Source organism: Branchiostoma floridae, chromosome 13 (assembly GCF_000003815.2).
Source record: "Branchiostoma floridae strain S238N-H82 chromosome 13, Bfl_VNyyK, whole genome shotgun sequence".
Taxonomy (NCBI): Eukaryota; Metazoa; Chordata; class Leptocardii; order Amphioxiformes; family Branchiostomatidae; genus Branchiostoma; species Branchiostoma floridae.
This window is the reverse complement of record NC_049991.1, coordinates 20,212,158-20,230,946: the sequence shown is the minus strand read 5'-3', so window position 1 is coordinate 20,230,946 and position 18,789 is coordinate 20,212,158. Positions and strand designations below refer to the sequence as shown.

General features: G+C 42.7%; 1 protein-coding gene across 1 annotated transcript in view; it reads left to right on the top strand.

The window, feature by feature from the left end:
• Positions 1 to 345: 345 nt before the first annotated feature.
• The window catches only part of LOC118428629 (transmembrane protein 94-like), a 34,733-nt gene continuing 16,289 nt past the window's right edge, over positions 346 to 18,789 (top strand). Inside the window, exons 1-20 of the mRNA XM_035838735.1 lie at positions 346 to 548; positions 676 to 785; positions 2,272 to 2,377; positions 2,735 to 2,876; positions 3,682 to 3,818; positions 4,213 to 4,415; positions 6,673 to 6,821; positions 7,294 to 7,396; positions 7,993 to 8,079; positions 9,267 to 9,464; positions 9,505 to 9,618; positions 12,360 to 12,473; positions 13,711 to 14,232; positions 14,588 to 14,709; positions 16,468 to 16,667; positions 16,720 to 16,727; positions 16,789 to 16,975; positions 17,567 to 17,669; positions 18,156 to 18,234; positions 18,705 to 18,755. Of these exons, the coding sequence (XP_035694628.1) occupies positions 783 to 785; positions 2,272 to 2,377; positions 2,735 to 2,876; positions 3,682 to 3,818; positions 4,213 to 4,415; positions 6,673 to 6,821; positions 7,294 to 7,396; positions 7,993 to 8,079; positions 9,267 to 9,464; positions 9,505 to 9,618; positions 12,360 to 12,473; positions 13,711 to 14,232; positions 14,588 to 14,709; positions 16,468 to 16,667; positions 16,720 to 16,727; positions 16,789 to 16,975; positions 17,567 to 17,669; positions 18,156 to 18,234; positions 18,705 to 18,755 (2,628 nt within the window). The 5' untranslated portion in view covers positions 346 to 548; positions 676 to 782. The remainder of the gene's footprint in view (positions 549 to 675; positions 786 to 2,271; positions 2,378 to 2,734; positions 2,877 to 3,681; positions 3,819 to 4,212; positions 4,416 to 6,672; positions 6,822 to 7,293; positions 7,397 to 7,992; positions 8,080 to 9,266; positions 9,465 to 9,504; positions 9,619 to 12,359; positions 12,474 to 13,710; positions 14,233 to 14,587; positions 14,710 to 16,467; positions 16,668 to 16,719; positions 16,728 to 16,788; positions 16,976 to 17,566; positions 17,670 to 18,155; positions 18,235 to 18,704; positions 18,756 to 18,789) is intronic.

Here is an 18,789-nt window from a genome sequence, read left to right as displayed (position 1 = left end):
TGCAATGCACAGTTTAATACAAGTTTTCCAGACCTCTTTCAGGACCCCCAAATACGGTGTTAATCGGTTTAGGTTTAAAAGGTCAATAAGAATCAATGTACTATATGCGATAGCTTTTTCGAAAGTAGCATTAAGATGAATGTAGCATTAATGTTAATGTTCAGGCTAAAGTTGATATTTTACTTTACAAAACAATAAAACAACTTTTAAAAATTTTTAAAGACACACAATACAGTTCAGGATTGTTCCTTGATGATATGTGTTATACTTTTAGTCATCAAGTTGATTTTCTTTCAAAACTTTAAGATTGATTTCTTGAACAACTTGACATAGTTTCGTGAACTTGCTGCACTTGTGCGTAAGGATCTTCGTAACTTGATCCCATCAGCGCTCCCAAACTCCCGGATGTTAGAGGTCACCTGAGGTCAGTCCTCACTACTTCCGTACATGCGCAGTGAGGACAACCAACATGGCTGCCGGATCGAACCAAAATACACCTGCCGGCGGACTTGTTGATGTTTTCTTTATTTTCCCGGCGTTGTGAACACGTGAGATACGCAAAACGTTACCTGGATATTTCTGATAGTCCGCTCTTTTGATTTCAGTCGATTTAAGCGGATTTTGTGTTTTTTATCGTCCAGAGAGAGCATGTCGACCGCGCAAATATGTTTTCAGTTTTCTGCAGTGATTTAGACCCTCAGCGGGGCCCACAGTGGTTTGTGTGTGTGTGATGTGCGTCAGCGGCGTCCGCTGTGGCGTGACCTTCCGACGTCTGCGTCAACATGGTAGGTGGGAGCTTCCCTCACCTGACGTCGTGACGCACGCTCCAGCGCGGGGCCTGCGTCCTGACGTCAGTAGGTGGGTACGCAACAGGTCACGCGCTTGAACGTCAACTGTTGCTGAGGGCAGATACATACAATTATATCTGTCCTAAACCCACATAGCAATCAATCATGTAGGAGGCACGTATAATACATATAATGCTACAATTGTCTTGCAGGCAACACCAATCAAATGTTGTTGTTTTTTTCTGGCACTCTGATTTTGAAAACAATAATGTCTTGTTGTGGTACTATAAGTGATTTTCATTGTTTGGGATCATGAAATGTGTACTGTTTACTGAGCATTAAACTAATGAGGTTACTAGTATACAGATTCTCCTTGTATAAACCTACTAGTACTTGTTCTTAGTTGTCAAGGGCTTATTTGGCAGAGGACTATGTCATCTATGCTGATACACGTACAAAAGCTAGTATGTTACACCTAAGGGAGGTTATAACGGCTACACAGTTAAAGGTTCAGAAGCTCAATCTCAAATTATATGATATGTTTCGCCGAAGTCCGGCTATACAGATAGACATAGAGATACAGGTCATTGACTAGATATGCACAGTAAGTGTCAACAATTCCTAGTTACTGTTCTAATTTAAATTCAGGCAACATGTCATGACGGCTGCACGTAGACTGCAGTCTCTAGCCACTCCTGTCTTGTTGCTACACATGTATGATTAAATGTTCTGGTACAACTAGAAGCACTTACAAGTGGCTGGAGGATCTTAATGTCTTCTTAATGTTTGAACAGGGAGTTAGATAGAGAAGCTTTTAGTCCTTTTATCCTCGGTCTGGACCCACACTATTGTGTTGAGTGACGTCTTAAAACTAATGTGAGACTCTTGTGAGACGTTTCAACTCTCCAAGACTCACTTCAGAGATTTTGTCTGAAAGCTGAACATCAACTTAGGGCAAGACTTAAGAGAAGTTTCAAACTTATTTTGTCAATGACTCATAGTAACTTTCAATCTGGAAAAGAAAAATGCTGGGGATTGAAAAAAAAACTCCAACCAAGTTTGAAATCAGATACCTCTAAAAGTATGAAAGTGATGATGGAAATAGATACAAATGCATCAAAACTGCAGGGGTAGTAAAAAGCTTAAGAGAGAAACGCGCTTCTTCAGTTGAATTACAACACATTCAGCAACAAAGAACATGAGGTTCAGTTCAGTTCCTCCAAAGGTTCAAAATTGAATGTAAATAGTATATCCAAATTCCTTGTTAAATGTTAAAGACTTGAAGTGACCGAATGTATGTCAAAACAGCATATCACTATCAGGAACTATACAGATTGTCTATGAAGTATACTTATAAAACTTAGCTCAAAGCTGCATTATAATCTCAGTAAAGTCATTCTTTGTTGAGTTATCCTCTTTGTGCAAGTTTCCCAATGTACAATGTACATTTGATTTGATGGATTGTGATTTTTTTCTTCCACAGGAGATGACCAATGGCTGCCATGTGGGCCTGACCACCAGCGAAGGTCTGGACATCCTCCATACTGACATCTCACGGCTACTGAGGGAGGTGGATGGGAGGTACACAGGTAAGTTACAGAGCTGCATGGGAACAATTGTCTGAGTTACACAAAATGTTCAAGAAATGTTCTATTGCCATATTGGTACCAAATTAGCATTAAACAGTGTCCGGTCAGATGTGCAAAGGTCAGGTGTGACAGGTCATTCAGGATAACCATCTGCTTCCATGCCATATGCCTGCTAACCTGATGCATTGCACTGAAGAGTGGTTTATACTTTCTATCCAGATACAGATAAAAAGTGTTGGAAGTTTGCTAGTTAAGTATACCATAATTCCAAGATCAATGAACTTCAAGATTGATTAAGTGGTATGATTGTAATGCACAAAGAAAGCTCTAAAACTTGATTTTTTTGTGTCTTACTAGGAAAGAACAGTTGGGCGCCACACTGGCCATTTCACCACCGGAACGTGCGTTCCTCGTTGCCATGGACAACCGTCGCCATCTGGGTGCTTCAGGGCACGGCACTGTTCGTGGCCTACGGGATGGTGGCACAGGACATGGACAGGTAGGGGATTAACATCATCATCATCATGGTCTTTTAGACAATTTGCTCTCTTTATTGAAGTAATTTGATTTTGATATCCAACACAGAAATTGGACTCACCCAAATTTTCAACTGAACAGTACAAGTCTTTTTCAAGGAATGAACAATCCACTGTTGTCGTTCTATAGTGACTTCTACCAACACCGATGAACTTGCATGTTAAAATTTTTTTGTCTTCTTACCTGTGTATGCAAAGCTTTTAAATGATGGTTCATTACAATTGTCAAATAGTCTACTCATTAAAAAGTTGATTAGTTTCAATTTTCACATTGATTTGGCTAATATTACTCCATGGACATGTTTGAACTTTGCACCCTCCTCCTCTCTCCCACTGTGATGGGCAATGATGTAATGGTATCTGTTACTTGCAATGGCAAAAATCTAAGTACTGCTGTGCTGTTGTTATTTGTACTCAGTATGTTGTTAAAATTAATAGGTGAAAGATTTCATTTCCAAAATCTTCACAGTTCTAATTTGCACTCCAAACTATGGGTACTATAATGTCTGTAATGTTAGTTTCTTTTGAATAACATGTGAAAGTTCCGCAAATTTCTACGAGATGAAGTCTTACAGTGGAATCCTATTGGTTACTATGGTAACAGTTGTTTTCTGTTCTACAGGAGAGACAGCCTTGTTGTGGAGGCCTTTGTTGTTCTGCTGGTTACCATGGTGATGTTGTTTTCTGTTCTACAGGAGAGACAGCCTTGTTGTGGAGGCCTTTGTTGTTCTGATGGTTACCATGGTGATGATGTTTTCTGTTCTACAGGAGAGACAGCCTCGTTGTGGAGGCCTTTGTTGTTCTGCTGGTTGCCATGGTGAGCTGCTACCTGACGGGATGGGACGGGAAAGTGCACCAGGAGGAGATGATCAACAAGGTCAAGGTCGCTCTCAAGAAACTTGAAGGTCAGGAAAACATACTTCTGTCTTCACAAAAATATTTTCCAGGGTTAATTTGAAATCAAATACAGATGTGACTTCTCATCTGTAAAGAAAGATAAATGTAAGCTTGGTTGGCAGGAGAAACTGTACCCTAATTAATTGGTTGGTTGATTAAATGTTTGTTTGTTTGTTTGATTGACTGGACCCTGACCTGTAAATGCCTTCCTGTCATGACTTTACTGATCAACCGATTGATTGATTGATTGACTGACGGATTGAATAATCCCCAGGGTGTATCCAGTCCTGTAATGACCTGGGTTGGCCGGAGAACCTGTACCCTGACCCGTACATGTTCCTCCTGTCCTGGCATCATTGATTGATTGATTGACCAGTAATCAATTGATTGATCCATCCCCAGGTTGTATCCAGTCCTGTAATGACCTAGGTTGGCCAGAGCAACAGTACCCTGACCTGTACATGCCCTCCTGTCCGGCCATCACAGCCATCTGGACGTACCGCGACGGTCAGCAGGTCAACCTCCCGGGCGCGCTGCTGGTCCGAGGTGACATCATCGCCCTCCGGCCAGGACAGACCACGCCCGTGCGATGTCGTCAGCTCCAGGTATGGCATCCTCCTACGCAGGAACATCCAACAGCGAAACCACCTGTCTAGATGTACATTTGTACCCTGCTTTCTCAACCGTCACCCTTAGTTCCTGACCACCTGCTTATAATTGAATAGCATAGGAACTAAGAGTGATGGTTGAGAAAGCAGGGTATATCCAGACAGGCGGTTTCACTGTTAGATGCCCGTTCGATGTTGGCAGCTCCACGTATGGACTCTTTACTAGGGGTGATGAAACCTTTTTTCTTGTTGGACCGGTCCAGAAAACTGGTACTGAAAAAAAATCAGTGGACCAGATGTCAGACCGTTCAGAAAATGAACACATTATACTGGGGGGGGGGGGGCATCATCGCCCTCCGTCCAGGACAGACCACACCCGTGAGATGTCGTCAGCTACAGGTATGGACACTTTACCATATAAGGGTTTTCAATTCTTAGTTAGATTATACCAGTGAAGGCACCACACCAAGCTTTGGTCAGATTCAGAGTTTATTTTTCTATATAAGACTCTCAGGGCCCCCTTAAGAGAGCCCCATTCCTGCAAGTACGACACAAGGCCAGGGAGAGGGAGTAGTAGCTTGTTTATTGTTTATTGTTCATTAACTCCTTTAGTTGTTAACATTCAATGCAACAACTAATCTTCCAGGAGTAATACACATAATACTTGGACACATACAGTTTGCAACATACACACATACAACATGTCAATAAAAATCATTAAACAAACATCCGCCGGCCCCTGCGGGGAGGGGCCAGTTACAGCCCTGGACAGCGGAGTTTGTGTAACACAGACTAAGGGAATGGTAGGTGGTGCAAAAGTTGTCAGTCTGTTGCTACAGATCCTCCTTTGTAGCTGCATCCTTGGTCCAGCAGTGAGCAGCCGATCTTATCCCTGGTCATTTATTTTTCTCCTGAATAACAAAAGAATGTGCGTAAATGTGCATGTTCCCCATACTAATTTTTGAGCAAGTAAAAACCCTGAAGGTGTTGGGCTATTGACACACCTATTAAATGCATTGTATACTATCTCTTTTGGACCATATGTGGTTAGTACATGCAGTTTAGGGGCATGAAAAGCATCCCCACCACGACAAGGTATCAGTACGTGGGGGACGAGATGCGCGTGGCGTCATGCTGTCCATCAGGGAGTAAAAAACTTTGAAAACAACAGACTAAATGAAATAGAGAAGAAACAACAAGACAGGAAGGAGAAAGAGAAGGAGGGAAGACCCATCCCCAGCACCGCTGTCGTGTGCCCGACATGCGGACGCATATGCGCCTCGGCCTTCGGCCTTCGGTCGCACCAGAGACGCCATTGAAGTCATCATCGAAGTGACGATGGACATCCAACAGTTTAGGGGCATGACTTCAGTAGTTTATACATTTTTTCCATTACAGCCTTCTGGTTTCATCTTAATCTCTTGCTCTATTAATTTTCTTTGAAATAGCTGGGATCCAAAAAGCCTAGATAAGTGTGACCCAATGTGTAGAGTTGGGCATGTATACAACATATATTTGTTGTTGTTAAGGCCACAGCAAGTAAATTTTATGGATGACATCAGCACGCGCATTAATTTTCGCCTGATTCCACTTTCTTCTGTAGGGATTGTCAATATGACGGTAAAGTATCGAAATGAGCAAATGTATTGTGTTGTAGACTAATAATTGTGCTTGTAGAAGTGACACTTGCGAGGTACCCAGGACTGTAGTTGTAGAAATGAAACTTATTGGATAGTTGTAAAAGTGACATCAATATGGAAGCTATAAGTGTGGTTACCAACTTTGTTGGTGATGAAACAACCAGAGGGGCGAGTAAGAACAGAAAGAAACAACATGCCCCCTACCCGGAATCGAACCGGGGTCGGCAGATCACAAATCACGAACGCTATCACCGTCACCACAAAAGCACTAGTGCCCTTGGGCAAGGACGATAGGCAGTACTTTAACACCACTGTTACAGTGATACCAGTCTACCACACTAATGTCACTTGTACCACACCAGTACATGTCTTAAATACAGGAATGAATGCCTTGTTGGCTCTGATACCATGTTTTGTCCCTTTAATTCTTTTTACAACAGTCATTACAATTTTATGGTGCCTATTTTTGAAAATGTAGCCATCTTGTTTTTTTTCACCCATCTTGTTTTTTTTTCGCCCTATCGCACTATTTTTGCAGTCTGCAGAGGATGTCATCCATAAAATTTACTTGCTGTGGCCTAACAAAGCAAACAACTTGACCCATCTGTCCACAGGGTGATGGCTCTCTGGAGCTCCAGCCGGGTGACACCTACAGCCCCCCTGTCCCAGACTCCCAGGAACCCCCCTCCTCTCCCAGGGGGGTAACCCCCCTCAGAACCTGCAGGTTCCTCGTCACACAGACTGCCTTCACCGACAACATCAGGTCAGGAAAATGTGGCAAATTCAACTGTAACTGTTACTACACTATTAGTAACTGTAACAGTGCTGTGCTAATTTGTATACAGAACACATGTTGCAGACTCAACTGTAACTGTAACAGTACTGTACCATTTAGCACACAAACTAATTTGCATTTAATGCAACTTAGTAGCAGTTGACATGTATAATATTTGTAGTGTTCCACAGAGTAACAAATTAATCTTCAGAGGCCATACTCAATGTAGCAACATTTCACTTTACATTAATCTCAGTCTTGAGAGTGATAACTGTTGTCACATAAGGGGTTTAGTTCAGCTAAGTACTATGCTCTATGATGTAGCTGTCTTCCCTTGCTGTAGTCTTTTTTAAGAAAACATTATTGCCAAGCAGATTTTCCATATATTATATGCTACGGATTACATTTGTATATGTTTAGCTGTATTGTACATAACCGCTATGTGATACCCTGTTTGTAGAATGTGTCTGGAGAACTGCCATAGGAGACCCGTGAGTGTACAGGACAGAGAGAGACATGACGTCCACAGGCTGGTGGAGTGGCGACTGCTGCCTCTCATACTGGTTAGTAATTAAAGGAGTCCTAAACTCCACAAGAGAGAGTTATTTTTCACTAGTCTTGTGTAGATAAAAAACAATCAGATATATTGTGCTTACATGTAACTGAGCTTTGATAGATAAAGTAATCTCAAGCTATGGCTGAATACAATGTGTCCAACATAGCCTGACAGAGTTCAGCTACAAGACCAAAATGTAAAAAAAAAGTCGTCTTTTGGTGCATTTTTTTTTATATCTTGTGAATGAATGTGTGCACATCACCCCTCGCTTATTGATGACAAAAATATTCACGATAAAGAATTCAAAGTGTCTATTAGGAAATGCATGGTACATTTTGTAGATCTAAAAACCATCAAAAGCCAGAGTGACTCTGATCACAATGATATTTACACTCAGGCTTTACGTCATCAGCCATGTTGGATTACAGTGTAGGACTGGTCTATAAGCCACACAAAGATGCTACTGCTTAATTCAATTATCCGCCAACATGGTCGTCGGAGGATTCAAATTATAATTAGTATGACGTCAATGAATAGCCAGGACATACAGTGTATATGGTACAGATAATTGCTTAGATGTACATTTTTCTTCTCTTTCCCCAGGTGCTAGTCCTCCTGGTGAACCTGCTGAGATATTTCCTCCTGAGAGACGACGTCGGCCACTGGGCTGAGATGCTGCTGGCCCTGCCTGTGAGTCACTTTAACTATTCACAATAGATAGTTATAAAACCTGCTCGGCATCACTGATGAAAGGTAGTGTATACTACATGTAGGTGCTAAATACTTTAGTGAACCTGCTGACGATGTGGGCCACTGGGCAGAGATGCTGCTGGCTCTGCCTATAATTCACTTAAGCTTTGATATTCAGAATTAGATAGGTTTCAAATGTAGCTAGTGTATTGTATATCATTAGATGCACTTTTTTCAGGCTTCATTTTCAGGGTATTTGTTGCAATTTAAACCTACAATTTGTAGTACAAACAGCAATATTGTTAAAAGATTTGATCCATCAACATTTTTCCGTTGGAGTGGAAAGGAGATTTTTGGGATTTTTTTTTTAGTTCATGCTTACACAGATTTTTATGCCTTCTGCAAAGATGTTTTCTGTACTGTTACCTTCATATCCCAATAAAACCCCCTCACCCCAGGTGTATGCCACCCTGCCATTACTACCTCCCCTGTTCCCTTGGCTGGGGTTGATAATGTACATGTATATCCCCACCCCAGGTGTATGCCACCCTTCCGTTACTCCCTCCCCTGTTCCCCTGGCTGGGGTTGATAATGTACATGTATATCCCCACCCCAGGTGTATGCCACCCTGCCGTTACTCCCTCACCTGTTCCCCTGGCTGGGGTTGATAATGTACATGTATATCCCCACCCCAGGTGTATGCCACCCTGCGGTTACTCCCTCCCCTGTTCCCCTGGCTGGGGTTGATAATGTACATGTATATCCCCACCCCAGGTGTATGCCACCCTGCCGTTACTCCCTCCCCTGTTCCCCTGGCTGGGGTTGATAATGTACATGTATATCCCCACCCCCCCACCCCAGGTGTATGCCACCCTGCCATTACTCCCTCCCCTGTTCCCCTGGCTGGGGTTGATAATGTACATGTATATCCCCACCCCCCCACCCCAGGTGTATGCCACCCTGCCGTTACTACCTCCCCTGTTCCCCTGGCTGGGGTTGATAATGTACATGTATATCCCCCCACCCCAGGTGTATGCCACCCTGCCGTTACTACCTCCCCTGTTCCCATGGCTGGGGTTGATAATGTACATGTATATCCCCACCCCAGGTGTATGCCACCCTGCCGTTACTACCTCCCCTGTTCCCATGGCTGGGGTTGATAATGTACATGTATATCCCCACCCCAGGTGTATGCCTCCCTGCCGTTACTCCCTCCCCTGTTCCCCTGGCTGGGGTTGATAATGTACATGTATATCCCCACCCCAGGTGTATGCCACCCTGCCGTTACTACCTCCCCTGTTCCCATGGCTGGGGTTGATAATGTACATGTATATCCCCACCCCAGGTGTATGCCTCCCTGCCGTTACTCCCTCCCCTGTTCCCCTGGCTGGGGTTGATAATGTACATGTATACCCCCACCTACAGGTGTATGCCACCCTGCCGTTACTCCCTCCCCTGTTCCCATGGCTGTGGCTGGGACTGAACACCTACGGGACGGCCAGGGTTCTTGCTCTGATGCAGGCCGGCAAAACTCAGCAGGTGAGAACAATGGGGTTGAACACTCTGATTGATTGATCGAATTATTGATTGATTGATTAATTGATTGATCAATCAATCACTCTTTCATACAATAAATGTTACTTACCAACTCTCATAATTCATCCTGATACCCTAGGGCAAGTTTTATTGATAAACTGATTGATGGAAGGTTTAGTTGAATTTACTACTAGTAAGATTTAATTAAGAATCTCTCAACTAAATCAACTTACTAATCAAGGCCTCTTTTTCCCCTGCCCAACATGCCCCCAGGAGTATTGGAGCTTTGAACATGTAAGGTTTCTCTGTGAAACGTGAAGTTGAACATTCAATTTGGGAAAATACAATTTTGTCATATTGACATCTTTTCAGTGTCTTTTTATCAACAAAGAATTTCATTGCTCTGTGCCATTGCCCCTATGTATGATTTAATTCTTCCAGCAGAATTGGAACAGAAAATAATATTTGCCTAATAATCACATTGTCCTAAAGCCTCAATAAATCCAAACAGCTTGCCATTAAAATTCCAAGATGGTTTCTTAAAATGCTGGCTATGTTCTATGCTTATTAACTTTCCAGGTTATGTAAGTAACTAGCATTCTTCTCTACTTCACATATTGATCAAATCCTATAACACAGGCAGTAATATGTACGTAACCCGCTTATAGTCTTAGTAGCAAATGCATGGCTGTAATTACGAGACACATATAGTCAATGATTAATACTAAATATAGAATAACTTAGTTACTTGGCTACAGGTCTGTCTCCAGCATTGGATCTCTTTCTGTCCCACTCATTGTTTTGGAGCCATTATTGTTGATTTTTGTCATTAAATCTGTTGTTATAAGCTTAAAACAATGTATAACTTGTAAATAGTATAACAAGTCTTGCATTTTCATAACTTTTTGGTCATGAACAAGACAGTAAATTTCTATTCCGAGGCAGAAGGATGGATCTTGGAGACAGCCCTATCTAGCTAATATGTAGTTGTAAATTTAAGTAGTGTTTCTAACCAGTAACAGCACATAGTAAGTAGTATTGTCTGTGTGTGCAGATTGATGTATTTGAGGAGGAGGAAGAGGAGAGGTTCCTGCTGACACAGGTGACGGGAACTCCTCCCAGCTACACATCCTCACCACACCTGCTTTCTCTTAGTCTCCTGAAAACAAAAGTGATCTCAACATATTGTGAAAGTTTGTCGATGAAGGTTAGACAGCCAGGTAGTAAGATATGCCAAAAAGTAGTTATAAGCAACTTGATATAGTTTTGGAAATGGTGAGACGTTAAAACTTCTATCCAGTAGTTTTTGTCAGTGACACTGAAGAGATCTGGTTGAAAAGGGTTTTTCAATTCACAGCTACTGATATATAAACCCTCTCCAACAAGAGAGTTCCACTGACAAAAACTACTGGATAGTAGTTGAAACATCTGACCGTTTTCAAAACCATATCCAGTTGCTTGAGTAACTACTTTTTGGCAATGTGAAAGTGATCTAAAAACAATGTGAAGCGTCAGAATTGCCCTGAAGAAGGTGACAGATGGTCACTGAAACGTTGGTATGAATCAAGCCATGGCTGTGTAAAAAGAGTCTCTTTATTCAAAGATGTACTACTACTAACCTGATGAAACTATTCACGAATGATCTCGAAACTGTTTGACTCAAATGAAATCATAAACAGTTGAGCTATTCTTCCACTGGTTGTGACAGAGAAGACAGACGCAATGTATGGTATTTACAGGTTCATTGTACTGGCAAAATTCCCTCAGGTCTTTTTGTCACAATAAACATAACTGTCATGCATTCCTTTGGATCGGATGAGGTACACTGTTCATTTTACTTAATATGAAACAGATCGCAAAATTTATTGATACAATGTATGTACAAATGTGCTATAACTTTTTGTCTTATGCCAAAGTTACAACAAATGAGATCACAGTAAACTCAAACATTGCATATGGGATTTCACCATTCTCTTCCACAAGGGTGTGGTTAGGACCGTGAAGCTGGGTGGAAACATTGAGTCATGCTTACATTTTCCTGCTGTCGTCCATTGCTTGCCTTGTAGACTTTAAACTGTCATACTGCAACTCTTCCATTTGAACATAACACAATCTGACAGTTGATATTCTGTCTGTGTTATTTGTTCTTTAAATTTGCACTTCTTTACTAAATGTGTTATGTGTCTGTATCACATCTATAATAGGCTGCAATGCACAACTTCTTTTCTTTACGTTCACTCTCTGAATCAGAAGTTTAATCTGAATTTCCCTAACAAGTAAAGATATAAAGTTGCCACAACTTCACCGAGCTTTTTCCATATAAGCAATCCCCAAAAGGCTATATTTTTTCTAAATCACCAAATTCAATCATTATACAAAATGTGGGATGATTCATTTAATTACTGCCTTCAAAGAAGAAGTCAAAGCTGACAATAGTATCATCTTGAATCATATAGTTGATTACATACTTTTGTTATGTATCACGCTATTTTATACACTTAGTCTTTGAGACCGCACAATATCAAGTAAATAGTCTTCGGGCATGATTTTGCATATAAAGCACTATATAATATAATTATAAAGATATGACAACATTTTTATTATGCAACCCCATTTAACAATCTCCCTGCTACGTACCTAACCCCATAACCAACACACATTGGGTGCCAAATAGTAATACCTTATAAACTGAGGGTTAATATAGCTGTCCTTTTCTCACTGTTGAATGCCTGTCCCGTGTTTAGAGCCTGCCTGTCCAGTGGAGGTCGGTCAGGGTCCTGATGTGGGAGGTTCTGACAGGCAGGACGGAAAGTCTACCGCGGACAGCTAACATCCTTCACACTCTAGGCAGTGTCACTGTAAGTCTTATCTTTACTTTTTTTGACGACGCCTCAGGGGAGTCGTCAAGTGGTATATGTTGAGATCAGTCTGCAAAAATTCTAGGAATTGCACAGGCATTTTTCCACAGGAATGCAGTATGCTGGGTATGCAAGCACCCCACCCCCCCCCAAATCTGTTCCAGATGTATATCTGGTATGCAATGGTGGAATGTAGGTCACACCGGCTCCCTGGAGGAATCTGTCCTTTGAAACTTTATTGGTAGACAGGGAAACTCTGCACAATGGATCATGTTGTCTTGGTTGTTATGTTATGTTATGTTATGTTGAATGATGGCATCCAAATGGTTATCATATTCAGAGCTAAATATAATTGTTCAAGGCCTATTATACTATCCAAGGACTGGAATTTTACGAAGTAGGACAGCCATGTGGGTTAGGTGCAAGAAAGTCATTCAAGGACGGAAGTGCTGGAAACAGTTGGTTCTTCCTTATTTTTTATTCTCCAGGTGTAGGTTTAGGTTACTGGCAGACCATTGTGCTGTACAAGGGATAGTACATTTCTGCTGGCTGTAGGTTTATGTTACAGGTGGGCTCCGAGCCTCGTATATTGTGCCAGGGATAGTGCGACAGGGAAGTTCCAGTCTACTTCTGATTTAAAGGTCTACTACGCAGTTATTTGCGTAGTAGACCTTTAAGCTGTATTGTTGTTCCCCTCAATCGTCGTCATGGCAATACCATTTTTATTGCCAGTCTTGTTTTACATTTTTTGGACCGACTATACTCTTTGCATCTAGGGACTGAATTGCAAGGAGCTTACAATATTCTGTCTTTTACATGTGCCAAGGAGCTACATGTGTATGTTTCTCTTGGCAGTGTTTTGTTTCTTTGCTGCTTGCTTATGCTTTCTTTGCTGGTTGTTTATTTGCATGGGTGCATGCATGTTTACTTCCATCCAATTGTTTACTTGGTTGTTATTATTATTATTGATGTTGTTGTTATTATCATTATTGTTTTTGGTGGTGGTGGTGGTGGTGCTGGTTATAGGATAATTAGCAAACTTTGCTGCTATATGGCATACGCTTGAATTTGTGTTTTTCTGCTCAGGTTACTTTGTGTTTTCTTTGTGATCTAGAGTGCTGTTACATGATAACATGTGGTAGTTTCAAAAAGCTGTTACTGCAATAATTGTTTACGCTACATGTTAATTCCCAGCTATAGGCTCATATGCTTGAATCATATACATTTTTCATTTCAGGCCCTTTGTTGTGTAGACAAGAGAGGCGTCCTGTCCTGTCCCAACGCCTCTCCTGAGAAAGTCTTCTTCCTCACATCACTAGAGGATGATGGGACCAGAACAGAGGATGATGGGATGGGGTCAGAGGTCAGCAGCGAGACCGACTCTAAAAGTAACAACCTGCCAGAACACGACGTCAACGGAAGTAGAGAGGACGTGAAAATAGATTTCGAGACAGAGCATGTTTCGTTCAAATCCAACACAGAACTCTTGCAAAGAGACAAAAATGTGGAAAACAAGGAAATGCACATATCTTCAAAGAAAGCAAACTCAAACACACCAACAAGATCACAAAGTCAAGAAATGCTGCAAAGGGAGCCAGCGGTGGATTCGAAAGCAGTTTTGCCGGAGTCGTTTTCCTCGGAGGAGTTTTTTGAGTGCCATGCAGAAGTGTTGGACATCACGGCGGACCCACACAGCTCGTCAGGGATTCAGTTTGATGATACCAGATGGGAGAGGCACCTCAACTCACTTAAACCTCTGGTGAGGAAACAGGAGAACTTCTGCAGAAATCAGTGTATAACAAAATGTCTGAAAAAGAAATTGTTCCACCTTAGTAAGCAGCAAGGGTTATGAAGACTGCCCATTCCCTTACCCAGTTTAATTGAAGTACAATGTACATGCTGTGAGAATTTTTAAATGATACATAAAGAATTTTTTTAAAGTAGACTATGGAAGATGGGATAAAAAGTCTTTATTCAATATAGGTGCTCCTACATTCATCTCATACTCTGACTCGTGCTGAATGTATGAAATCCCACATAACTATTATGTGTATTACCCACTGTCATTCACATTTCTATGCTTCACTAATCTTGTGATTTTTTCTTGTCCACAGGGTTTGAACATCTTGTTGAACATCTGTAACCCTCTTGCCGTGGAGAGGAACGCCAGCTTCATGGACCATCTTAACTGTGTGTCTAAAGACATGGGGGGCAGGGCCATCCTCAGGTATAGGAGGTAAGGGTTCCAGTCCCAGCAGGGCCATCCTCAGGTATAGGAGGTAAGGGTTCCAGTCCCATCAGGGCCATCCTCAGGTATAGGAGGTAAGGGGTCCAGTCCCATCAGGGCCATCCTCAGGTATAGGAGGTAAGGGTTCCAGTCCCATCAGGGCCATCCTCAGGTACAGGAGGTAAGGGTTCCAGTCCTATCAGGGCTATCCTCAGGTATAGGAGGTAAGGGTTCCAGTCCCATCAGGGCCATCCTCAGGTATAGGAGGTAAGGGGTCCAGTCCCATCAGGGCCATTCTCAGATATAGGAGGTAAGGGTTCAAGTCCCACCAAAGCCATTCTCAGGTATAGGAGGTAAGGGTTTGATTCCCATCAGGGCCATTCTCAGGTATAGGAGGTAAGGGTTCCAGTCCCATCAGGGCCATCCTCAGGTATAGGAGGTAAGGGGTCCAGTCCCATCAGGGCCATCCTCAGGTATAGGAGGTAAGGGGTCCAGTCCCATCAGGGCCATTCTCAGATATAGGAGGTAAGGGTTCAAGTCCCATCAGGGCCATTCTCAGGTATAGGAGGTAAGGGTTCGATTCCCATCAGGGCCATTCTCAGGTATAGGAGGTAAGGGTTCCAGTCCCATCAGGGCCATCCTCAGGTATAGGAGGTAAGGGGTCCAGTCCCATCAGGGCCATCCTCAGGTATAGGAGGTAAGGGGTCCAGTCCCATCAGGGCCATTCTCAGATATAGGAGGTAAGGGTTCCAGTCCCATCAGGGCCATTCTCAGGTATAGGAGGTAAGGGTTTGATTCCCATCAGGGCCATTCTCAGGTATAGGAGGTAAGGGTTCCAGTCCCAGCAGGGCCATCCTCAGGTATAGGAGGTAAGGGTTCCAGTCCCATCAGGGCCATCCTCAGGTATAGGAGGTAAGGGTTCCAGTCCCATCAGGGCCATCCTCAGGTATAGGAGGTAAGGGGTCCAGTCCCATCAGGGCCATCCTCAGGTATAGGAGGTAAGGGTTCCAGTCCCATCAGGGCCATCCTCAGGTATAGGAGGTAAGGGGTCCAGTCCCATCAGGGCCATCCTCAGGTATAGGAGGTAAGGGGTCCAGTCCCATCAGGGCCATTCTCATATATAGGAGGTAAGGGTTCAAGTCCCACCAAAGCCATTCTCAGGTATAGGAGGTAAGGGTTTGATTCCCATCAGGGCCATTCTCAGGTATAGGAGGTAAGGGTTCCAGTCCCAGCAGGGCCATCCTCAGGTATAGGAGGTAAGGGTTCCAGTCCCATCAGGGCCATCCTCAGGTATAGGAGGTAAGGGTTCCAGTCCCATCAGGGCCATCCTCAGGTATAGGAGGTAAGTGTTCCAGTCCCAATAGATCCATACTCTGAAGTTTAGGAGGTTGTGAATCCCAGCTGTTTTGCTCACTCAGTTTGGATGCCACTGGTAGAAGTTCCTGTCCTTAGTGCTGAATTTTCAGCTGTGGTTGGTGGTTCATCCTGATAGTCATCCATTGTAGTGGACCATGACTTCCATCATATGCTGTTAAACAAATAATGAGAAGTCTCCTGGTTCCATTACAACTGTCATGCTGTCTCTCTATCATGATAATATTACTACTAGTAGATTGATTGATGGATTGAACTATCGTTTCAAGCCTGAAAGTTGTTTCCCCATAGATATTTATATCAGCTGGTGCACCAGATCGGGTTTAGTTGATTGATAGATTGGTTGATTGATTAATTGTTTTCCATAATTGTTTCTGACCCACTCTCCTGTAGATGCTTATGTCAGCTGGTGCACCAGATCGGGTTCTCAGACAAAGTGCTGGAGCTGTTTAAGCTGAGGACACAGGTGGCTGCGTACCGGGGCCTGGGGACCGGGCTAGGCCAGGACCAGCTGGGCAGGAGGAGCTCCTTCCTCAGGAACAAGCTGCCGCTCCCAAATATGGTGTCTGTGGTCACCAAGGACTATACCACAGGTGAGGGACGGGGGTGGAGGTTCACAAAATCATCATGATGTTATCTTTAAAGGAAAAAATGTTTCAAAATGCTAACAAAAGCAACCAGCTAATAGACAGTAGATTGACTGCGCCGATGTAGGTTAGACATCCAGGTAATAAGATACGTCAAAAAGTAGTTACTGAAGCAACTAAGCCGCAGGTGGCTGCGCACCGGGGCCTGGGTACCGGGCTAGGCCAGGACCAGCTGGCCAGGAGGAGCTCCTTCCTCAGGAACAAGCTGCCGCTCCCAAATATGGTGTCTGTGGTCACCAAGGACTATACCACAGGTGAGGGAGGTGGGGGTGGAGGGTTCGCAGAATTATGCATACATGAAAAATGGGCGACGAAAGAGATAAGCTTAGGATAGCAGCAAAGAACCCAGAAAATGAAAGGGGTGGGAATCAAGAGATGGACAGAGGGTAGACAGGGAAATAAGTGAATGTAAGTGCCCACATTCCTGTGCCCTTTCATGAATATGATAGGACATATAGGAAAATCAAGACTCCGTCAGTGCAGAAACATCCAGCACTTCCACCCAAAATCAATTTTCGATACCAAACATGTGAAATGCCTTCTGCACTGTACAGCAGAGGACTACATCTTTAAAGAAAATAGTATCAAATACAACAATTTTGTTTACATTTTAGGGAACCGTATCCTGACATAGCAGACAAAGGAGAGTTTGATGAAATACATCAAATTTCCTTATATAATTTGTCATAGCAAAACAACACAAAAAATAGACTCAACGTTTTTTTACCAGACGTCAGGTCAAAGAAACATCTGGAAAGAAACAGTTCGACTGTTCCATAGTTATGGTAACCGTTATAAAGTTTGATTTTACAATGACCTTGACATTTGACCTTGTCGTCCTGCAGGCATGCTCCAGCTGCTGACACACGGAACAGCAGACATCGTACTGGACAGCTGCACGGACTTCTGGGACGGCATTGACCTCTGCCCTCTGACGGACAAAGATCGGTGAGGCTCTAGTATCTCTAGCAACTTGTAGCTGTATCACACCCATTGCATTTCAAATGCATTCCTGATGACTCATAGACTTTGCCTCCCATTACATAATCCACCATAGATTTCAGTGAGTAAGCGGAATTTGACTTAGCCTACTTATTTTCCTGGTCAGTAACTTTTCATTTGTAAGCTAAGGGAACCTAGAATCAACTCCATCACCAAATTGAAATTGCCAAGCAGCAGAGATCGTGGTAGACCAAGCAAATGCATTCTGGTTGGATTGTGTTAGGAGTGTCATAAAGATATGCGGTCTAACTATGGTGAGCCCACTGGAAAGAGCCTCTTGGTAGCGCGGTGTGAAGACTAGCCAACTGCTGCCTACCATTGTGTCAGGGATTCCAGCAGCAGTGTAATCAAAAACTCTATACTACTATGACGGCTACTACAATTGGTAAATACATGAATATTTAATACAGTCTTTCATCTGCTGCCGTACAGGAAGAAAATCCTGGACTTCTACCACCGCATGAGCCTGTCAGCCTACTGTTCAGCCTTCGCCTACAGACCGATGGAGAAGGTGGGAGGGTTGCCACATATAGACCTTCATGTATTACATGTATTTGTATTTACCTGACAGTATAACGATGTATATACTGGTATCAATTAACAGTTTGGGAACAACAGGTAACATGGCAATGTTTATGGTATTTTTTTTAATGACTTTTTTCATCTGATTGTGTCAAAAAAGTAAAAAAAATGATAAAAATGAAAGAAAGAAATGGCCAAACTTTTCGTTAATATTGAAAAAACTAGAAAACCAAGTCAATCAAAGTTATTTACTGTGAGTACAGCCCCTCACAAATGTAGAATAGATTACATATTACAAATTAGCAAATGTCAAAAGCTAGATTTTTTTAAACTTAAGCTTTAGCTTTGTTCCAACAAGTAGAAGTTGTTTAATCTTTTGTTTTTGTACAAATTGATCAACAAGCCTTTTCTGTCACCAGACCAAATATGGTAAATAACCAAAGGTCAATGACCCCACAGGATGAGGTTGCCCCCATCCCATTGGACGAGCAGAAACCAATCAGAGCGCAGGTAGAAACATTTTGTATGGGGGTAGCTGAATCAC